At 47.1% G+C, this 15,935-nt stretch overlaps 1 protein-coding gene across 4 annotated transcripts in view; it reads right to left on the bottom strand.

Moving 5' to 3' along the window:
• The window catches only part of LOC134339243 (adhesion G protein-coupled receptor E2-like), a 92,031-nt gene that overhangs the window by 58,408 nt on the left and 17,688 nt on the right, over nt 1-15,935 (bottom strand). For all 4 annotated transcript variants that reach the window (XR_010016367.1, XM_063035587.1, XM_063035589.1 and 1 more), the window contains exons 2-4: nt 12,762-12,857; nt 6,282-6,401; nt 5,471-5,608 (exon numbers count right to left, since the gene is read on the bottom strand). Coding sequence is in view for 3 of the 4 variants with exons in the window: in XM_063035587.1 (XP_062891657.1) it covers nt 5,471-5,608; nt 6,282-6,401; nt 12,762-12,857 (354 nt within the window). In the remaining variant the exon portion in view is untranslated. The remainder of the gene's footprint in view (nt 1-5,470; nt 5,609-6,281; nt 6,402-12,761; nt 12,858-15,935) is intronic.

The raw sequence follows: 15,935 nt of genomic DNA, 5'->3' as shown, positions 1-15,935 counted from the left end.
TCTGGACCCCCTCTATTGCCAGAACATCTTTTCTTAGATAAGGGGCCCAAATACGTCCTGACCAATGCCTTCTCAAGCCTCAGCATTACATTCTTGCTTTTATATTCTAGTCCTCTCTTTTATTCAGAATTAATAACCAGAGCTGTCCAAAGATCTAAAACCCCCACTTTTTTTTTGCCTTACCCCATCTTTAATATTGCCTCTCAACGCAGCAGCCACGAGATTATTCTGTAATTTTAGGAAATGCCCCATCACTGTGAATCTCTTTGACTTACTACATATTTGTCCCCAGCTATCAGTGACAAAAAATCACTGTTTTTTGAACACAAACACACACAACTGACACTTCAGCAGAAACTGGTTAATTAGGGAAGCCATTTTTGGGACAACTCTTAAAGAACAAAAACTAAATTGAGAAAATAGCCTCATTTCCCTTCAGTATTTGGGACAACTATGCTGCTTAATTGGGGCAGGAGCCTTTCCAAACAGTTTCTAACTAGTGAGATTCACGTCCACTTGCATGGCCGTTAGACACTACATTATGCTCAAAGCAATCAGCCTTTAAGTAGCGCCAATTACATGTGTTTGTGTTCAAAAAGCAGTGACTTTTGTCGTTGAAAGCTGGAAAAAAATTAGCAGCAAGAAAATTCGGAACTGTTTTGCTCACCAGAGTTTCAACCGTTCAGGCTTGAAGATACCAGACATGGCCAAGAGGGAAATTGAAACCATCTCACTACTTCAACAAGTTAGGAATTACAAAGGTATAGACAATCATCTTGAATGTTATCAATGAAAATGAAGAATTGGAGGATGCAATTGTCCAAAGTAATCTATAACTGAGTTAATCAGTGACAACCAGGAAAGACTGGGTGACAACCGCGAAAAGAGTGGTGACGACTGGAGAGTCAGTGACAGCCCGGAGAGACGGCAACCAGGACAGAACGGGCTGGCAACCCAATCTGTGTCCTCTGAGAGGAGGACCCCAACAAAAGCTACAAAGAATCTAAGGAAAAGATACCCCCGGGGGGCCCGAGAGGGGGGGAGGATAAGCATCCGAGTCGCATGGACACAACGACATCAGACCCAGGCAATGAACAAATGACGATGAGGAAGCAGTGTGCATGTGGCAAAATCTGCAAGAGCGATCGCGGCTTGAAGATCCACCAAGCGAGGATGAAGTGTTTGGCGGGAGCAGGAGCAGCACAACGCGCAGGTGTCCAACCTGGTGAGACGAAGGAGGGGCCAGGCCCGGAGTCACCCCATAGTGCCTGGAACCTCCAAGTGTTGCAAACTAATCCCTCGAACATGAAGTCTAACAGGAGGCGGATCAAATGGCCTGCAGCTAACATGACTTCACTGTGGAAGCAGTTTGATGAAGATGTTAACCAAATTCTGGAGGCAACGGCGAAGGGAGGGGTTGATAGGAAGCTGCAAGCCATGACAACAATTATTGTCAGTATCGCAGCTGAACGGTTCGGAGAAGAAGAGAAGGAAGGCTCCAAAACATCTTACTCGAAGAACCAAAGAGCATTGAGGATCCACAACATCAGGCAGGAGATGAAAGCGCTGAAGTCCCAATACAAGGAGGCAGGAGAAGAGGAGCGCATTGGCTTGGCCCAGCTGATGTGCATACTACGAAAGAAGATCAGGGTCCTCCGCCGGGCAGAGTGGCATCGGAGGCTGCGTCGTGAAAGGGCTCGAAAACGTGCTGCCTTTATCGCCAACCCCTTCAAGTTCACCAAGGAGTTGCTGGGGGAGAAGCGCAGTGGGAAACTGGCCTGTTCACAGGAAGACATAGACCCACATCTTAAGAAGATATATAATGATCCTGAAAGAGAGCAGGAGTTGGGAGAGTGCGACATCCTAATAGACCCACATGAACCGGATGTGCAGTTCGACATGTCAGAGCTGCAACTAAAGGAAGTCAGAGAGGTCGTCCGCAAAGCAAGGGCAAGCTCGGCTCCAGGACCAAGCAACACCTCGTACAAAGTGTACAAGAACTGCCCCAAACTCCTGCTGCGTCTGTGAAAGATCCTGCGAGTCTTCTGGAGAAGGGGGAAGATCCCAGAACAGTGAAGAGTGGCTGAAGGGGTGTGGATCCCGAAGGAGGAAAATGCCACCCAGATAGATCAGTTTCGCATCATCTCCCTGCTGTGTGTCGAGACAAAGGTGATCTTCAGTGCAGTTTCTAACCGGCTGTGCACCTACCTAGCAAAGAACACCTATATTGATACATCAGTCCAGAAGGGTGGCATTTCAGGGATGCCGGGCTGTCTGGAGCACATCGGTGTGGTGACACAGCCCATCAGGGAGGCCAGAGAGAGCAGGGGCAACCTGTCAGTGTTGTGGCTCGACCTGGCAAATGCATATGGCTTCATTCCGCACAAGCTGGTGCAGCTCACACTGACCAAGTATCACGTCCCCAGCAGAATCAGAGAGATTATCGCTGATTATTACAGCAACTTCAGGATGAGGGTCTCTTCAGGAGCAATTACATCAACCTGGCACAAGGTGGAGGTCGGCATCATCACAGGGTGCACTATCTCAGTGACACTGTTCTCCCTAGCCATGAACATGCTCACTAAGTCTGCTGAACCAGAGTGCAAAGGGCCCAGAATGAATTCTGCTCAACGGCAACCACCTATCAGGGCATTCATGGATGACCTCACAGTCACCACAGAATCAGTCCCAGGCTGCCGGTGGATTCTGCAAGGGCTCGAAAAGCTGGTGGAGTGGGCCCGGATGCGTTTCAAACCTGCCAAATCAAGATTGATGGTGCTGAGGAAAGGGAAGGTGGAGAACAAATTCCGGTTCGGCATCGCAGGCACAGCCATCCCAACCATCACAGAAAAGCCAGTCAAGAGCTTAGGTAAGGTTTTTGACAGCTCTTTAAGGGACACAACATCCATTCAGGCAACCTGCACCGAGTTGGATGGCTGGCTGAAATCTGTGGACAAGTCTGGCCTACCTGGGAAGTTTAAAGCCTGGGTGTATCAGCATGGCATTCTTCCCAGAATCCTGTGGCCCCTCCTCGTCTATGCAGTTCCGATCTCGACAGTCGAAGCCTTAGAGAGGAGGGTTCGCAACCACCTCAGGAGATGGCTGGGGCTGCCAAAGAGCCTGAGCAGCATCGCACTCTATGGACACCACAACAAACTGCAACTGCCCTTCAAATCCTTGGAGGAAGAATTCAAGGTAACAAGAGCCAGAGAAGTGCTACAGTATAGGGACTCAAGTGACCCAAAGGTGGCTAGAGCAGGGATCCAAGTGAGGACTGGCAGGAAGTGGAGGGCAGAGGAAGCTGTTCAGGAGGCAGAGACGAGGCTGCGTCACAGGAGGCTGGTGGGAGTGGTCACACGAGGCCGAGCTGGGCTAGGATCCTTTCCAACTCCCCAAATGGACACCAGAGGGAAGGAAAGGCGTTGTCTAGTTCAGGAGGAGGTGAGAGCAGTAGTGGAGGAGATGAGAGCCTGCAAGACGGTGGGAATGAAGCAACAGGGAGCTTGGACAAGATGGGAGAATGCGGTTGAGAGGAAAGTGACCTGGGCTGATCTTTGGAAAGCCGAACCACACCGCATCCAATTTCTCATCCAGGCAGTGTACGATGTGCTTCCAAGCCCATCAAACCTGCACACATGGGGCAAGGCAGAGTCATCTGCGTGCCCACTGTGCTCCAAGCGAGGAACCCTGGAGCACATCCTCAGTGGCTGTGCAAGGGCACTTGGTGAGGGACGGTACAGGTGGAGGCATGATCAGGTCCTGAAGACCATCGCTGAAGCCGTCAGCGCAGGAGTTGAATGGGCGAAGTGGTCTCGACCCCCCAAGCAGACCATTGCCTTTGTCAGAGCTGGGGAGCAGCCAATACCTGCCAAAAGAACATCTGCAGGCATTCTGACCTCTGCAAGGGACTGGCAGCTGTTGGTGGACCTCGAAGGGCAGCTGAAATTCCCCAACCATATCACAGCCACCACCCTGCAACCAGACATTGTCCTAGTGTCTGAGGCTACTAAACAAGTGGTGCTGCTGGAGCTGACAGTCCCATGGGAAGATAGCTTGGAGGAGGCCTTTGAAAGGAAGCTCTCCAAGTACGCAGGACTGGTCAGCAACTGTCAGCAGGCTGGATGGAGAGCGAGGTGTCTCCCAGTGGAGATTGGTTGTAGGGGATTCGTAGCCCGTTCTTTAGTTAGAGCCTTCAGCATTTTGGGCATCGAGGGAGAGAGGAAGAGGAGAGCCATCCGCAGTACCACCGATGCGGCAGAGAGGGCCTCAAGATGGCTGTGACTCAAAAGAGGGGAGCCATGGAGTCATGAGTAGCTAGCCATCTGGACACAAGCTGGGGTCTGATCAGCCCCGGCTGGGTCACCTGGAGGAGGTTGTATGATGTTGAAAGACCCGAAACACCCGATGATTCCAGGAACATCACTGAAGGTGTGTCCAGAAGCATCAATAGACGTACGTACACAGTAACGGCAGTCTGTTGTCTGTACTAGCTGTCTGCACTGATTCTGTTCATTTACAGCCAATCAGAAGTACACAGCAGATTAATTCCTCTGTTGATAGCTGTTAAGAATTAATACACAGTTTTATAGTACTCTAGTAGTACTGGCGGCGTACTAATTCAAGCAACACACATCAAAGTTGCTGGTGAACGCAGCAGGCCAGGCAGCATCTCTAGGAAGAGGTACAGTCGACGTTTCGGGCCGAGACCCTTCGTCAGTACCTCTTCCTAGAGATGCTGCCTGGCCTGCTGCCTTCACCAGCAACTTTGATGTGTGTTGCTTGAATTTCCAGCATCTACAGAATTCCTCGTGTGTGGGTATACTAATTCATCTGTATTTCATTTAAATACGTATATTGTTACTCAGTTAAATGATAGTTTGACTTTTTAATAAGTTTTAATATTTCCATGAAACTTTGGCTAATGGGACAACCACTGATTGGGCCAAAATGTGCTGGTCCTGATGCGTCCCAATTATCAAGAATCCATTGTATTTAAAAACTCTGCTCTCAGCAGAGTATAGCATCTAATATACACACACGTATGAATGATTGACACTAGTTAGAAATTGTTCGGCAACCGTCTCCAGCCCCAATTAAATGGCACGGTGTCCAAAGTAACTGAAGGGAATCTTGGCAATGTTCACAATCAGTGCTCTCCCAAATAAGCGGCTGCCCCAATTAACCGATGGCCCAATTAATCAGAATCCACTGTATGTAATGTATGTTTTTCTTGTGAATGATGTTTATATCATGCTATGTGCCTGCGATGCTGCTGCAGGTAAGACCGTAAGATCAAAAGACATAGGAGCAGAATTAGGCCATTTGGCCCATCTGGTAAGTTTTACATTGTACTAGAGCATACATCTATTTGTGCATATTACAATAAACTGAACTTTGACTTTGACCTTGACCATCCTGGAGATTGGCAATTTGATCTTTATTCTATGTCACAGTTATTTATGGTAATTACCTTCACAGCTCCTCCTTCCACTGGAGCCAGCCTTCTCAGTCGACTGAAAACCTGTGCTGCAAATACACTTGAATGAACCATCTGTGTTCTGACAAGTTGCTTCATGGGCACACGGAGTGGAAGTACATTCATCGATATCTGTGCAGACGGAGAAACACTTCAGGGATCTTTCGACTACACATTAGGGTCCCTTCTTTCTTCAATATTCCCTAGTGTCCCACCATTCATGGTATATACCCAACCTTCAAGATCTCCACCCTCACACTTATCGGAGTTAACTTTCATCGACCACTACCGTGCCCAGACTTCTGTACAAACTCCTTACAGAATGCACTGGAATTGAACTCCAAACTCTGAAACACCGAACTGTAATAGCGTCGCACTAACCGCTACTCTACCGTAGCGCCCCCTAGAGTCATGGAAAAGTACAGCACAGTAGAAGCATCAGCCCAGCTCGTCAATGCCGATCCATTTAAACAGCCTACTGCCATCAACCTGCACCGGTAACCCTCCATACCCCTGCTATCCATGTACCTACCCAAACTTCAGGTGCTGACAACTCCTTCCACACTCTCACAACCCTCTGAGCGATGAAGATCCCCTCATGTTTCTCTGTTTGTAGTCTCATCCAGCCTCAGTGGAAAAATCCTGTTTGCATTTTCCCTATCTACAATATACCCCTTGTAATTTTGTTTCATTCACAGTCTCTAACATAGTGGTCGCCAACCAGTCGATTGCGACCTAACATTCACAACCAACAATTCAGATCTCAAAAATCATTCTTGATTTCATAGTTATTTAAATTCCTCACCTTCACAGTCCTGATTGACTGTGTTGTACCCTTGCTTGCATTGACACCTGTAAGAGCCAGCTGTGTTCCAACACCTTTTGCGAGGTCCACATATAGCAACATTTTTACATTCATCGATATCTGTGTAAAGAGGAAGAATTCTTTACAGTCGTAAACATTTTGCTCTCCATTACAAGTGGATTCTACTGTAGTTGATGGAATTTAGAAAACAACATCAGGGATGCCACGGTAATGTAGCGGTCAGCACAACGTTATTACAACTCAGGCTATTCCGAAGTTCAGAGATCAATTCTGACACTGTCTGTGAGGGACTTGTACATTCTCCCCAGGAGTGTGTGGATTTCCTCCAAGTGTTGTGGTTTCCTCCCAATGCCCAAAGATGTACTGGTTGGTAGGCTAATTGGTTATTGTAAACTGTCCTGTGATTAGGCTAGAGTTAAATAGGTGGGTTGCTGCAGTGTGGCTCATTGGATCAGAAGGCCTGTTCCATGCTATATCACTAAATAAATAAATAATATTAAAGTTGACTTTTGTAGCGATATGATTTTTAAAAAGTGCCAGATTTTCTTCAAAACCATTTGGTTCATACATACCCTTCATAGAAGGCCACCCACTGTCTTCACTGGTTGATGTGTCAAGTCCAGACCCATCAATGTGCTTGACATATACAGATCGATCCCATCTTCACACCAGGGACACCCCCCTGAATATTGTGCAGCACTCCCATCACATTAAATCAACTGGTTAAAAAGGCCTCTGGTGTGTTGGCCTTCATTCATTGAGAATTTGTGTTCAAGAGCTGTGAGGAAATATTGCAGCTCTATAAAACTCTAGTTACACCATACTTCACAATTATCCATACTTGAATTTATTTATTTACCGGAGAGGAACTCAGAGGGATCAATATACAGTGCTGTGCATTCAGAGATGCCCTTCTACACACCATTGTTGTAACACATGGTTATTTGAGTTACTGTCGCCTTCCTATCAGCTTGAACCAGTCTGGCCATTCTCCTTTGACCTTTCTGTTGTGTATTTAATAGCTCAGAAATATTTGAGTAATATTGTAAATATATTGTTTGAGTAAGTGTTCTGGTTCATTTAAACAAAACTAAATGTACATGAGTTATCCCTGGCTCTGGCTCTGTGGTTTTGCTTTTAATTTGTTTTGTGTTTTGGAGTTACAAAACATAACACTTTCTCATTACAAGGTGTTTTCACTCACAGAACTGCTGTTCACTGGATGTTCTAGAGTCTGTCGTGTGTGAAAATCCCAGGAGATCAGCAGGTTCTGAGATACTCAACCCACCCTGTCTGGCACCAGCAACCATTCCACAGCCAAATTCACTTACATCACATTTCTACCCCATCCTGATCTTTGGTCTGAACAACAATTGAACCCTTTGACCATGTCTGCATGCTTTTGTGCATTGAATTGCTGCACATGATTGGCTGATTGGACATTTGCATTAATGAGCAGGGGTACATGTGTACCTAATAAAGTGGGCACCAAATGTACATTCACTGAAACCATTAATTGAACTGTATCACCCATTTAAACCTTGTTACGAGAATACACATAAAATTAAGATGTTTGCTGGCCTGGGCTAGCATCAGTGGCATCAGCAGTTGGTCTGCCACCTGCCCTCAGGGGAAGGAGAGATAAGGAACAATGGAGCAGCGTCTGGAGATGTGTAATGAAGGGATGTGGGAGGAAGAGCTGTCTGGAGCGGCTCCCCCCTTTGAGCCCTGAACTGTTTGAAGTGATGGACAGGCGATACCCCAGCAGGGGGATAAAAAGGGACAGGTTCGCTAAGACAGACACACACGCCACCCGAGGTAACGAGACCCTGGAAGCGGTGCGCTTCTCACGAGTGGGTGAGAAGTGCCAGACAACGACAAGGGTGGAAAGGTACGATCAGCGGGAACCCGGTGTGTGTCCGCCCTTGCCTGGGTGCCGGGTTCACTGCAGAGGATCGACCGCATCTGGAGGAGGGGTCACAGTCGGTGACCTCAGGTGACATCACCAAGGACCCGCCCAAAAGCTGTTTGTGAGCCATCTCGCTGGTCTGTGAGTGAAGCTGTGCTGAATGATGAGTTGTTCCTATTCTATCTCTCTCTTCCCCACCTTGTCCATCGCCATGGCAACGATTACTGCGAACTGAACTACTAAACTGGACTGAACTTTGAGTCATTTTGAAATTGGTCATTTACCCCAAGACAACGATAGAGCTTGATTGATGCTGTTATCTTAATTCTGTGCACATGTGTGTTTATCATCACTGAACTGTTGCATTTATTATCCTTTCGATTACTGTGTTGCTTGTTTCTTTGATAAAACTTTCTTAGTTCTAGTACTCCAGACTCCAACTGAGTGATCCATTTCTGCTGGTTTGGCAACCCAGTTACGGGGTACGTAACATAAGTGGGGTTCTCGTCCGCGATTTTGAACGCTAAATTTGGGACGGAGTAAATTGATTGGGTTAAAATTCCCGAAAGAAAGAAAAGACAAACAGCAGAAATGGAGGTTGAGGAATTTATAAAGGCGCCGACCTTGGAGGCATTAGAGGATGCCAGGAAATCGGAATTGATAGCTGTGGCAAAACGGGTGAATCTTGCTAAGGTGAAGTCGACAATGAGGAGAGAGGAGATACACAGAGCTATTGTAGAGCACTATGTATCTAAAGGTGTGTTTCCCCAAGGTGAGCTGGGGGAGGTGTCTATTGAAAAACCTGCTGGAGACGCGGTACAGGTACAGCTTGAAAAACTGAGACTCGAGCACGAGTTCCGGGTACGGCAGTTAGAAAGGCAGGAGAAAGAGAGAGAGTTAGAAAGGCAGGAGAAAGAGAGAGAGTTAGAAAGGCAGGAGAGAGAGAAAGAGGTAGAAAGGCAAGAGAGAGAAAGACAGTTGGAGAGAGAAGAGAGAGAGAGGGACAGACAGTTGGAGAGAGAGGAGAAACAGAGGGAAAGGGAATTTGAGCTGGAGAAGTTAAAGATAAGGGCCGAGCAGGGGCTCGTGCCGAACCAAGGTGGAGGGTTCCGGGCGACCCAGGAGGTTAGGCTGGTTCCCCCATTTGACGATACCGATGTGGATCGGTACTTTCTCCACTTCGAAAAAGTAGCTATAAGTCAGGAATGGCCGAGGGATAAGTGGGTTGTCTTGCTTCAGAGTGTACTGAAAGGGAAAGCCCAACAAGCTTACTCAGCTTTATCCGCGGAAGATGCCCAGAAGTATGAGGTGGTGAAGGAGGCCATCCTCAGGATTTATGAGTTGGTCCCGGAGGCATACCGGCAGAGGTTCCGGAATGCGAGGAAGCGGTGGGACCGCACGTATTTGGAGTTTGCTCGTGAGATGCAAACATATTGTGAGCGTTGGTGCGCCTCGAAAGGGGTAGAGGGGGATTATGACAGACTGCTGCAACTGGTTCTGATTGAGCAGTTTAAAGGTTGTGTCCCTGAGGGTATGAGACCCTACCTCGATGAGAAAGAGGCAGCCACGTTAGCCGCAACTGCTAAGTTAGCGGATGAGTATGCGTTGACGCATAAAATGAAGGTTGCCCCGAGTAAAGGCTACCAGAAGGGTAGTCAGGACGGCGGGGAGAGTCCACCGGAAAAGTCAGAAAGTAAGCCGGGGACTAGTGAAAAGGATAAGGTAGACCGGGAGCAGTCTGGTAGGAAGTCTCCTGGGGTCGTCTGTTATAATTGTGGGAAAGTCGGACACTTTGCGTCCAGGTGCTTTGCCCCAAGGAAAGAGACGGGGAAAGGAAAAGCGGAAATTTGGAATGGCTGTATTGAGCTGTTAAGCGAACCGCTAGGGAAGGACAGGTCTGAAAAAGTCCAGGAAGGGCGCGAGAGGTTTATCTCGGCCGGACTGGTGTCAGTGAAGGAGAGGTTAAAACCAGTTCCAGTGCGGATCTGGAGAGACACGGGAGCGTGTCAGTCACTAATACTGAAGAGTGTATTAGAGTTTAGCTCAGAGACCCAGATTGGGGAGGTAGAGGTCAAAGGTGTTGGGGAAGGGACAGAGTCAGTCCCTTTGCACCAGATACATTTACAGAGCAACCTGGTCTCTGGACTAGTCACGATCGGGGTGAGGTCCGAATTACCGATGAAAGACGTGGAAGTCTTGCTCGGTAATGACATCGCCGGAGGAATCGTGTTCCCAGTCGTGAGATTGACGGGTCAGCCTGCCAGCATGGAGGCCCCGCCCGCGATGGTGAATTTGGCTGAAACATTTCTGCCAACCTTGTATGAGACAGGGTGTAGTGAGATAAGTGGTAGTGAGGGAGCTGGGACGGACGTAGCAGTAGCCGGGAAAGAATTTGTGCAGACGCAGGAGCGAGACGAGGGGCTGATGGTTTTGGCCGAGACAGCTCTCTCTGACACAGCCTTGACAAGGGAACTAGTAGGCTATTGTGCGGATGAGGAAGTGCTAAGGAAGAAAGGGAAATCAAGTACAGCATCCGCAGATGAGGAGTGGGGGGTGGTGCAAAAGAGTTATGGGGATGAGGTTTTTAACATGGCCCACGAGGTACCCCCCGGTGGACATTTTGCGGTGCTGGAGGAAACAGTTGGTGGAATCATGAAAGAGAGTTACCGGCTGCCCAGGGGGAAAAATGTTATTGATCATGACCGACGCGAACTGAGACGGTCACCGGCTTTTGATATGCTAACAAACCTAGTCGGTGTTAGCGTGGAAATCAATGAAGCTAGGGGCCCCTTGATAAGAGGAAAAAACCATTTTGAAAAGATTAGGATGGGATCGGTCAGATGGGAGAAGGCTATTGTTTTGGCCAGGTCTACTGATAAGGTCTCTCCCTTAATCCCCGAAGGAGTAATTAAACGACTCGCACCCATGTGTTTGATTGTCCCGAGGAAATGCAAAGAACTGGGACGTTGGGTTATGTCTGTTACAATAGGGCGGCCAAGCAAACAACACCCATATTTTTTGAGTAATTCAGTGACTAAAGGGCTGATGAACACAGAGGTGTGTATTGGCAATTTAACACGGCTGTCTGAAGCCAGCGTGATAGTGAGCCTTGGAAAAAATGAATTCGGCCACACGAATGTCACTTACCTGGGAATTGTGGTGACACAGGGGCAGCTGGCAGTGATGCAAGCTACAGTGCAGGCTATCGCTGACCTCCCAACCCCGACAGACAAGAGGGCCCTCAGAAGGCTTTTGGAGATGGTGGGGTACTGCAGGAAGTTTTGCAATAACTCTGCGGTCAATACCCGTCCCCCTCCTACTAAGCCCTTGCGAGAGAAAATTGAGTCGGAATGGGACGACCCTTGTTATTGTGGTCCGGGACAAAACCAAATGAGAGGTTACATTGGTCGCAATTCATCAGTGTTTTTGGCCACTATGAAGTTTGCTGAGTTGGAGCCTGGTCTAAGGGATTATTAATAACACGTGTAAAAGGAACAGAAAATGTGATGACTGTCTGTCAAGGTGTTGACAGCTTCAAATTCTCTGTATTAGCTAAATAACTGTTAAAGATGTATATTGTGTATGTATCAGATAATGTAGTCATGTTTGTAATTTTTACCTCCCGGTAAAAATCCTTAAAGGGGGGAAGTGTTACGAGAATACACATAAAATTAAGATGTTTGCTGGCCTGGGCTAGCATCAGTGGCATCAGCAGTTGGTCTGCCACCTGCCCTCAGGGGAAGGAGAGATAAGGAACAATGGAGCAGCGTCTGGAGATGTGTAATGAAGGGATGTGGGAGGAAGAGCTGTCTGGAGCGGCTCCCCCCTTTGAACCCTGAACTGTTTGAAGTGATGGACAGGCGATACCCCAGCAGGGGGATAAAAAGGGACAGGTTCGCTAAGACAGACACACACGCCACCCGAGGTAACGAGACCCTGGAAGCGGTGCGCTTCTCACGAGTGGGTGAGAAGTGCCAGACAACGACAAGGGTGGAAAGGTACGATCAGCGGGAACCCGGTGTGTGTCCGCCCTTGCCTGGGTGCCGGGTTCACTGCAGAGGATCGACCGCATCTGGAGGAGGGGTCACAGTCGGTGACCTCAGGTGACATCACCAAGGACCCGCCCAAAAGCTGTTTGTGAGCCATCTCGCTGGTCTGTGAGTGAAGCTGTGCTGAATGATGAGTTGTTCCTATTCTATCTCTCTCTTCCCCACCTTGTCCATCGCCATGGCAACGATTACTGCGAACTGAACTACTAAACTGGACTGAACTTTGAGTCATTTTGAAATTGGTCATTTACCCCTAGACAACGATAGAGCTTGATTGATGCTGTTATCTTAATTCTGTGCACATGTGTGTTTATCATCACTGAACTGTTGCATTTATTATCCTTTCGATTACTGTGTTGCTTGTTTCTTTGATAAAACTTTCTTAGTTCTAGTACTCCAGACTCCAACTGAGTGATCCATTTCTGCTGGTTTGGCAACCCAGTTACGGGGTACGTAACAACCTCAACCAAACTCAGTCACCTGAGGGAATTTAAAACTCACCGAAACATTTGTTTTGTGATGATTCAAATCGATGACCTGGTTGACAGTTGTGATTTTGGGACAGAATGTCTTGGAACATACCACAGCACAAGATAACTACAAGAATGAAAATGAAGCAGTTAGACTTTTGTTCTGTCATTTTTACTCCTTCCCTCCTGGAACACAACACCCCAATACTGAACATAGCCAGGGCTGATGACAACCATGGGAGGGAGAGAGAGTTAATAGCCCCACCTCCTGAGATGGGCAAAACCAGTCTTTGGATTGATGGCGTTGAACACAGGAGTGTCTGGGCTTTGTTCACAGTGACCAAAATCCAGCCACCGGTATTGACTTCTGACACTGGTCTCCAAAGCTCACATGACTCCACATCACCTGTTGAAGTTATCTGCACTGGTTCAGGAGGCTGCTGGTTATAGGATAATAACTTCCTGAACCTAGTAGTGTGAGAACCAAGTTTTGCCTTCTTTTGTACTTTGGTTGTTTGTTAGTTTTTGTTTATATAGAGTTTTATGTAAATTTTACTGTATTGCTTTATTTTCTTGTAAATGTCTTCAAGAAATAAATCTCAGGATAGTACATGGTAACTTTCATATACTATGATAATAAATTTACTTTGAACTTTGAAGTGATAAATATTAACTAATATCCAAACAAGGTGTTATGAGATAGTATTCGTGAGTTCATGGACATTTCGGAAATCTGATGACAGGACTGATGGCAGCTGTTTGGAAAACATTGAGTGTGGGTCTTCAGGCTCTGTACTGCTTTGTTGATGGGACTATTGAGAAGAGGAAAAGTCCTGGATGGTGAGATACAGGAGCCTTAGGTCCCAATATCTGTTCAGGAACAGTTATTACCCAACAACCATCAGGCTCCTGAACTACCATGGGTAACTTCAGTCTCCTCAACGATGAACTGATTCCACAGCCTATGGATTCACTTTCAGGAAGTCTACGTCTCATGTTCTCTGTATTACATATTTACTTTTTATATTGACATGATTTGAACTCTTTTGCAGATTGCTTGTTTGTCAGTCTTTATTATTTATAATGTTTCATAAATTCTATTGTGTTTATTTATGTTCCAGTTTATGCTTGCAAGAAATTGATTGCCAAGGTAGTATATGGTGATATATACTTATTTGATAATAAATTTACTTTGAACTTAAGATTTCCAGTTTAAGTGTAATTTTCTCTCAACAATGGAACTAATAATTTTCCATCCCATCTCTCCAAAAGATGAACTCCAATGATTGGAGTGCTGCACCATTGGAATTCCCAGCAAATTCCACGGCATCAACATCAACACAACATATCCTGGGCCCAATACATTGATGCAGTCATGAGGAAGGGACATCAGTCGCTGCACCTTGTTAGGAATTTCTATGGAGGAGAGTGGTCCAACGGGTTGCATCACCACCCAGGATCAAAAGAGTCAGCGGACTCAGCCAGTTCCATCACAGACACCACCCTCCCATCATCAAGGACATCTACAAAAGACAATGCCTCAAAAGGCAGCATTCATCATTTGGGACCTACCCCCTTCTCATTACTACCATTAGAGAAATGGTGAAGATGCACACTCAACATTTTGCGAACAGCTTCTTCTCCACTATCTTCAGATTTCTGAATGGCCCAAGAACCAATGAACACTACCTCATTAGTCCTTCTGTTTGTACCATGCATCTATTTAATAATTTTTAGTAATTTTATGTCTGCTGTATAATGCTGACATAAGGCACGAATTTCATGCTATATAAGACAGTGATAATGAATCTGGCTCTGATCCTTTTGTGCCAGTTTCCCAAGGACTCAATGCCTTGATTTTGCAAATATTTACAGTATCTATTTGCACCTTAAATATTCCTAATGATCCAGCCTTCACCATCCTTGGTGAATTCAGAGCTTCAGAGGTTCATTGCCCTCAGGGAAGAAATTTTTGTGCATCACAACATACCACCACGGGGGGTAAATTAGGTTACCATGGAATTTGGAAAGAAAGATTTGGAATTCTTCTCCCCAGGACAGAAACAGACAAGGGGTTAGAGTTGCAAAACAAGGGACAGTCATTTCCCTTGTAACTAAAACATGAGAAAATCTGCAGATACTGGAAATCCAAGCAACACACACAGAATGCTGGAGGAACTCAGTGGCCAGGCTGCATCTGTGGAAAAGAGTGAACAATGTTTTGAGCCAAGACTCTCCAATAGGATTGGAACGGAAGGGGAGAAGTCAGAGTGAGAAGTTGGGGGGAGGGGAGAAAGAAGTACAAGGTGGCAGGTGATAGATGAAACCGTGAGAAGGGGAGGAGGTGAGGTAAAGAGCTGAGAAGTTGATTGGTGAAGGAGATAAAGGGTTGCAGAAGGGGGAATCTGACAGGAGAGGACAGAAGACCATGCAAGAAAAAGAAAGGGGAGGAACACCAGAGGGAGTTGATGGGCAGGTAAGGAGATAATGGGAGAGAGGGAAACTGGGAATGGGGAATAGGGAATGGTGAAGGAAGTGGCAGTGGGGGGGGGGGCGGGGGAGGGGAGAATTACCGGAAGTTTGAAAAATCAATGTTCACACCAGCAGGTTGGAGGCTACCCCGATGGAATATAAGATGTTGCTCTTCCAACCCGAATGTGGCCTCATCGTGGCAGTAGAGGAGACCATGAACTGACATGTCGGAATAGAAATGGGAATGCGATCCAGAATTGAACTGGGTGGCCACTGGAAGATCCCATTTTGTGGCAAATGGATCAAAGGTGCTCGGTGAGGCCTTCTCCCAGTCTACGTCGGGTATCATCAATATACAGTAGGCCACACTGGGAGCACATGGCCCCAGCAGACTCACAGGAGAAGTATCACCTCACCTGGAAAGACTGTTTGTGGCTCTGAATAATAGCGAGAGAGGAGGTGTAGGGGAAGGTGTGACACTTGTTCTACTTACAAGGATAAGTACCAGGGGCGGAGATCATTGGAGGGGGATGAGTGGACAAGGGAGTCAAGTAGGGAGTAATCCCTGTGGAAAGAGGAAACGTGGGGGGGGGGGAAGATGTGCTTCGTGGTGGGATCCCATTGGAGATGGCAGAAGCTACGGAGAATTATGTGCTGGAAGTGGAGGCTCGTGAGGTGGTAGGTGAGGAACCCTATCCCTGGTGTAGCAGAAGGAGGATGGGGTGAGGGCAGA

The sequence above is a fragment of the Mobula hypostoma genome, chromosome 29 (assembly GCF_963921235.1).
Source record: "Mobula hypostoma chromosome 29, sMobHyp1.1, whole genome shotgun sequence".
Lineage (NCBI taxonomy): Eukaryota > Metazoa > Chordata > Chondrichthyes > Myliobatiformes > Myliobatidae > Mobula > Mobula hypostoma.
This window is presented reverse-complemented; position numbering and strand designations above follow the sequence as displayed.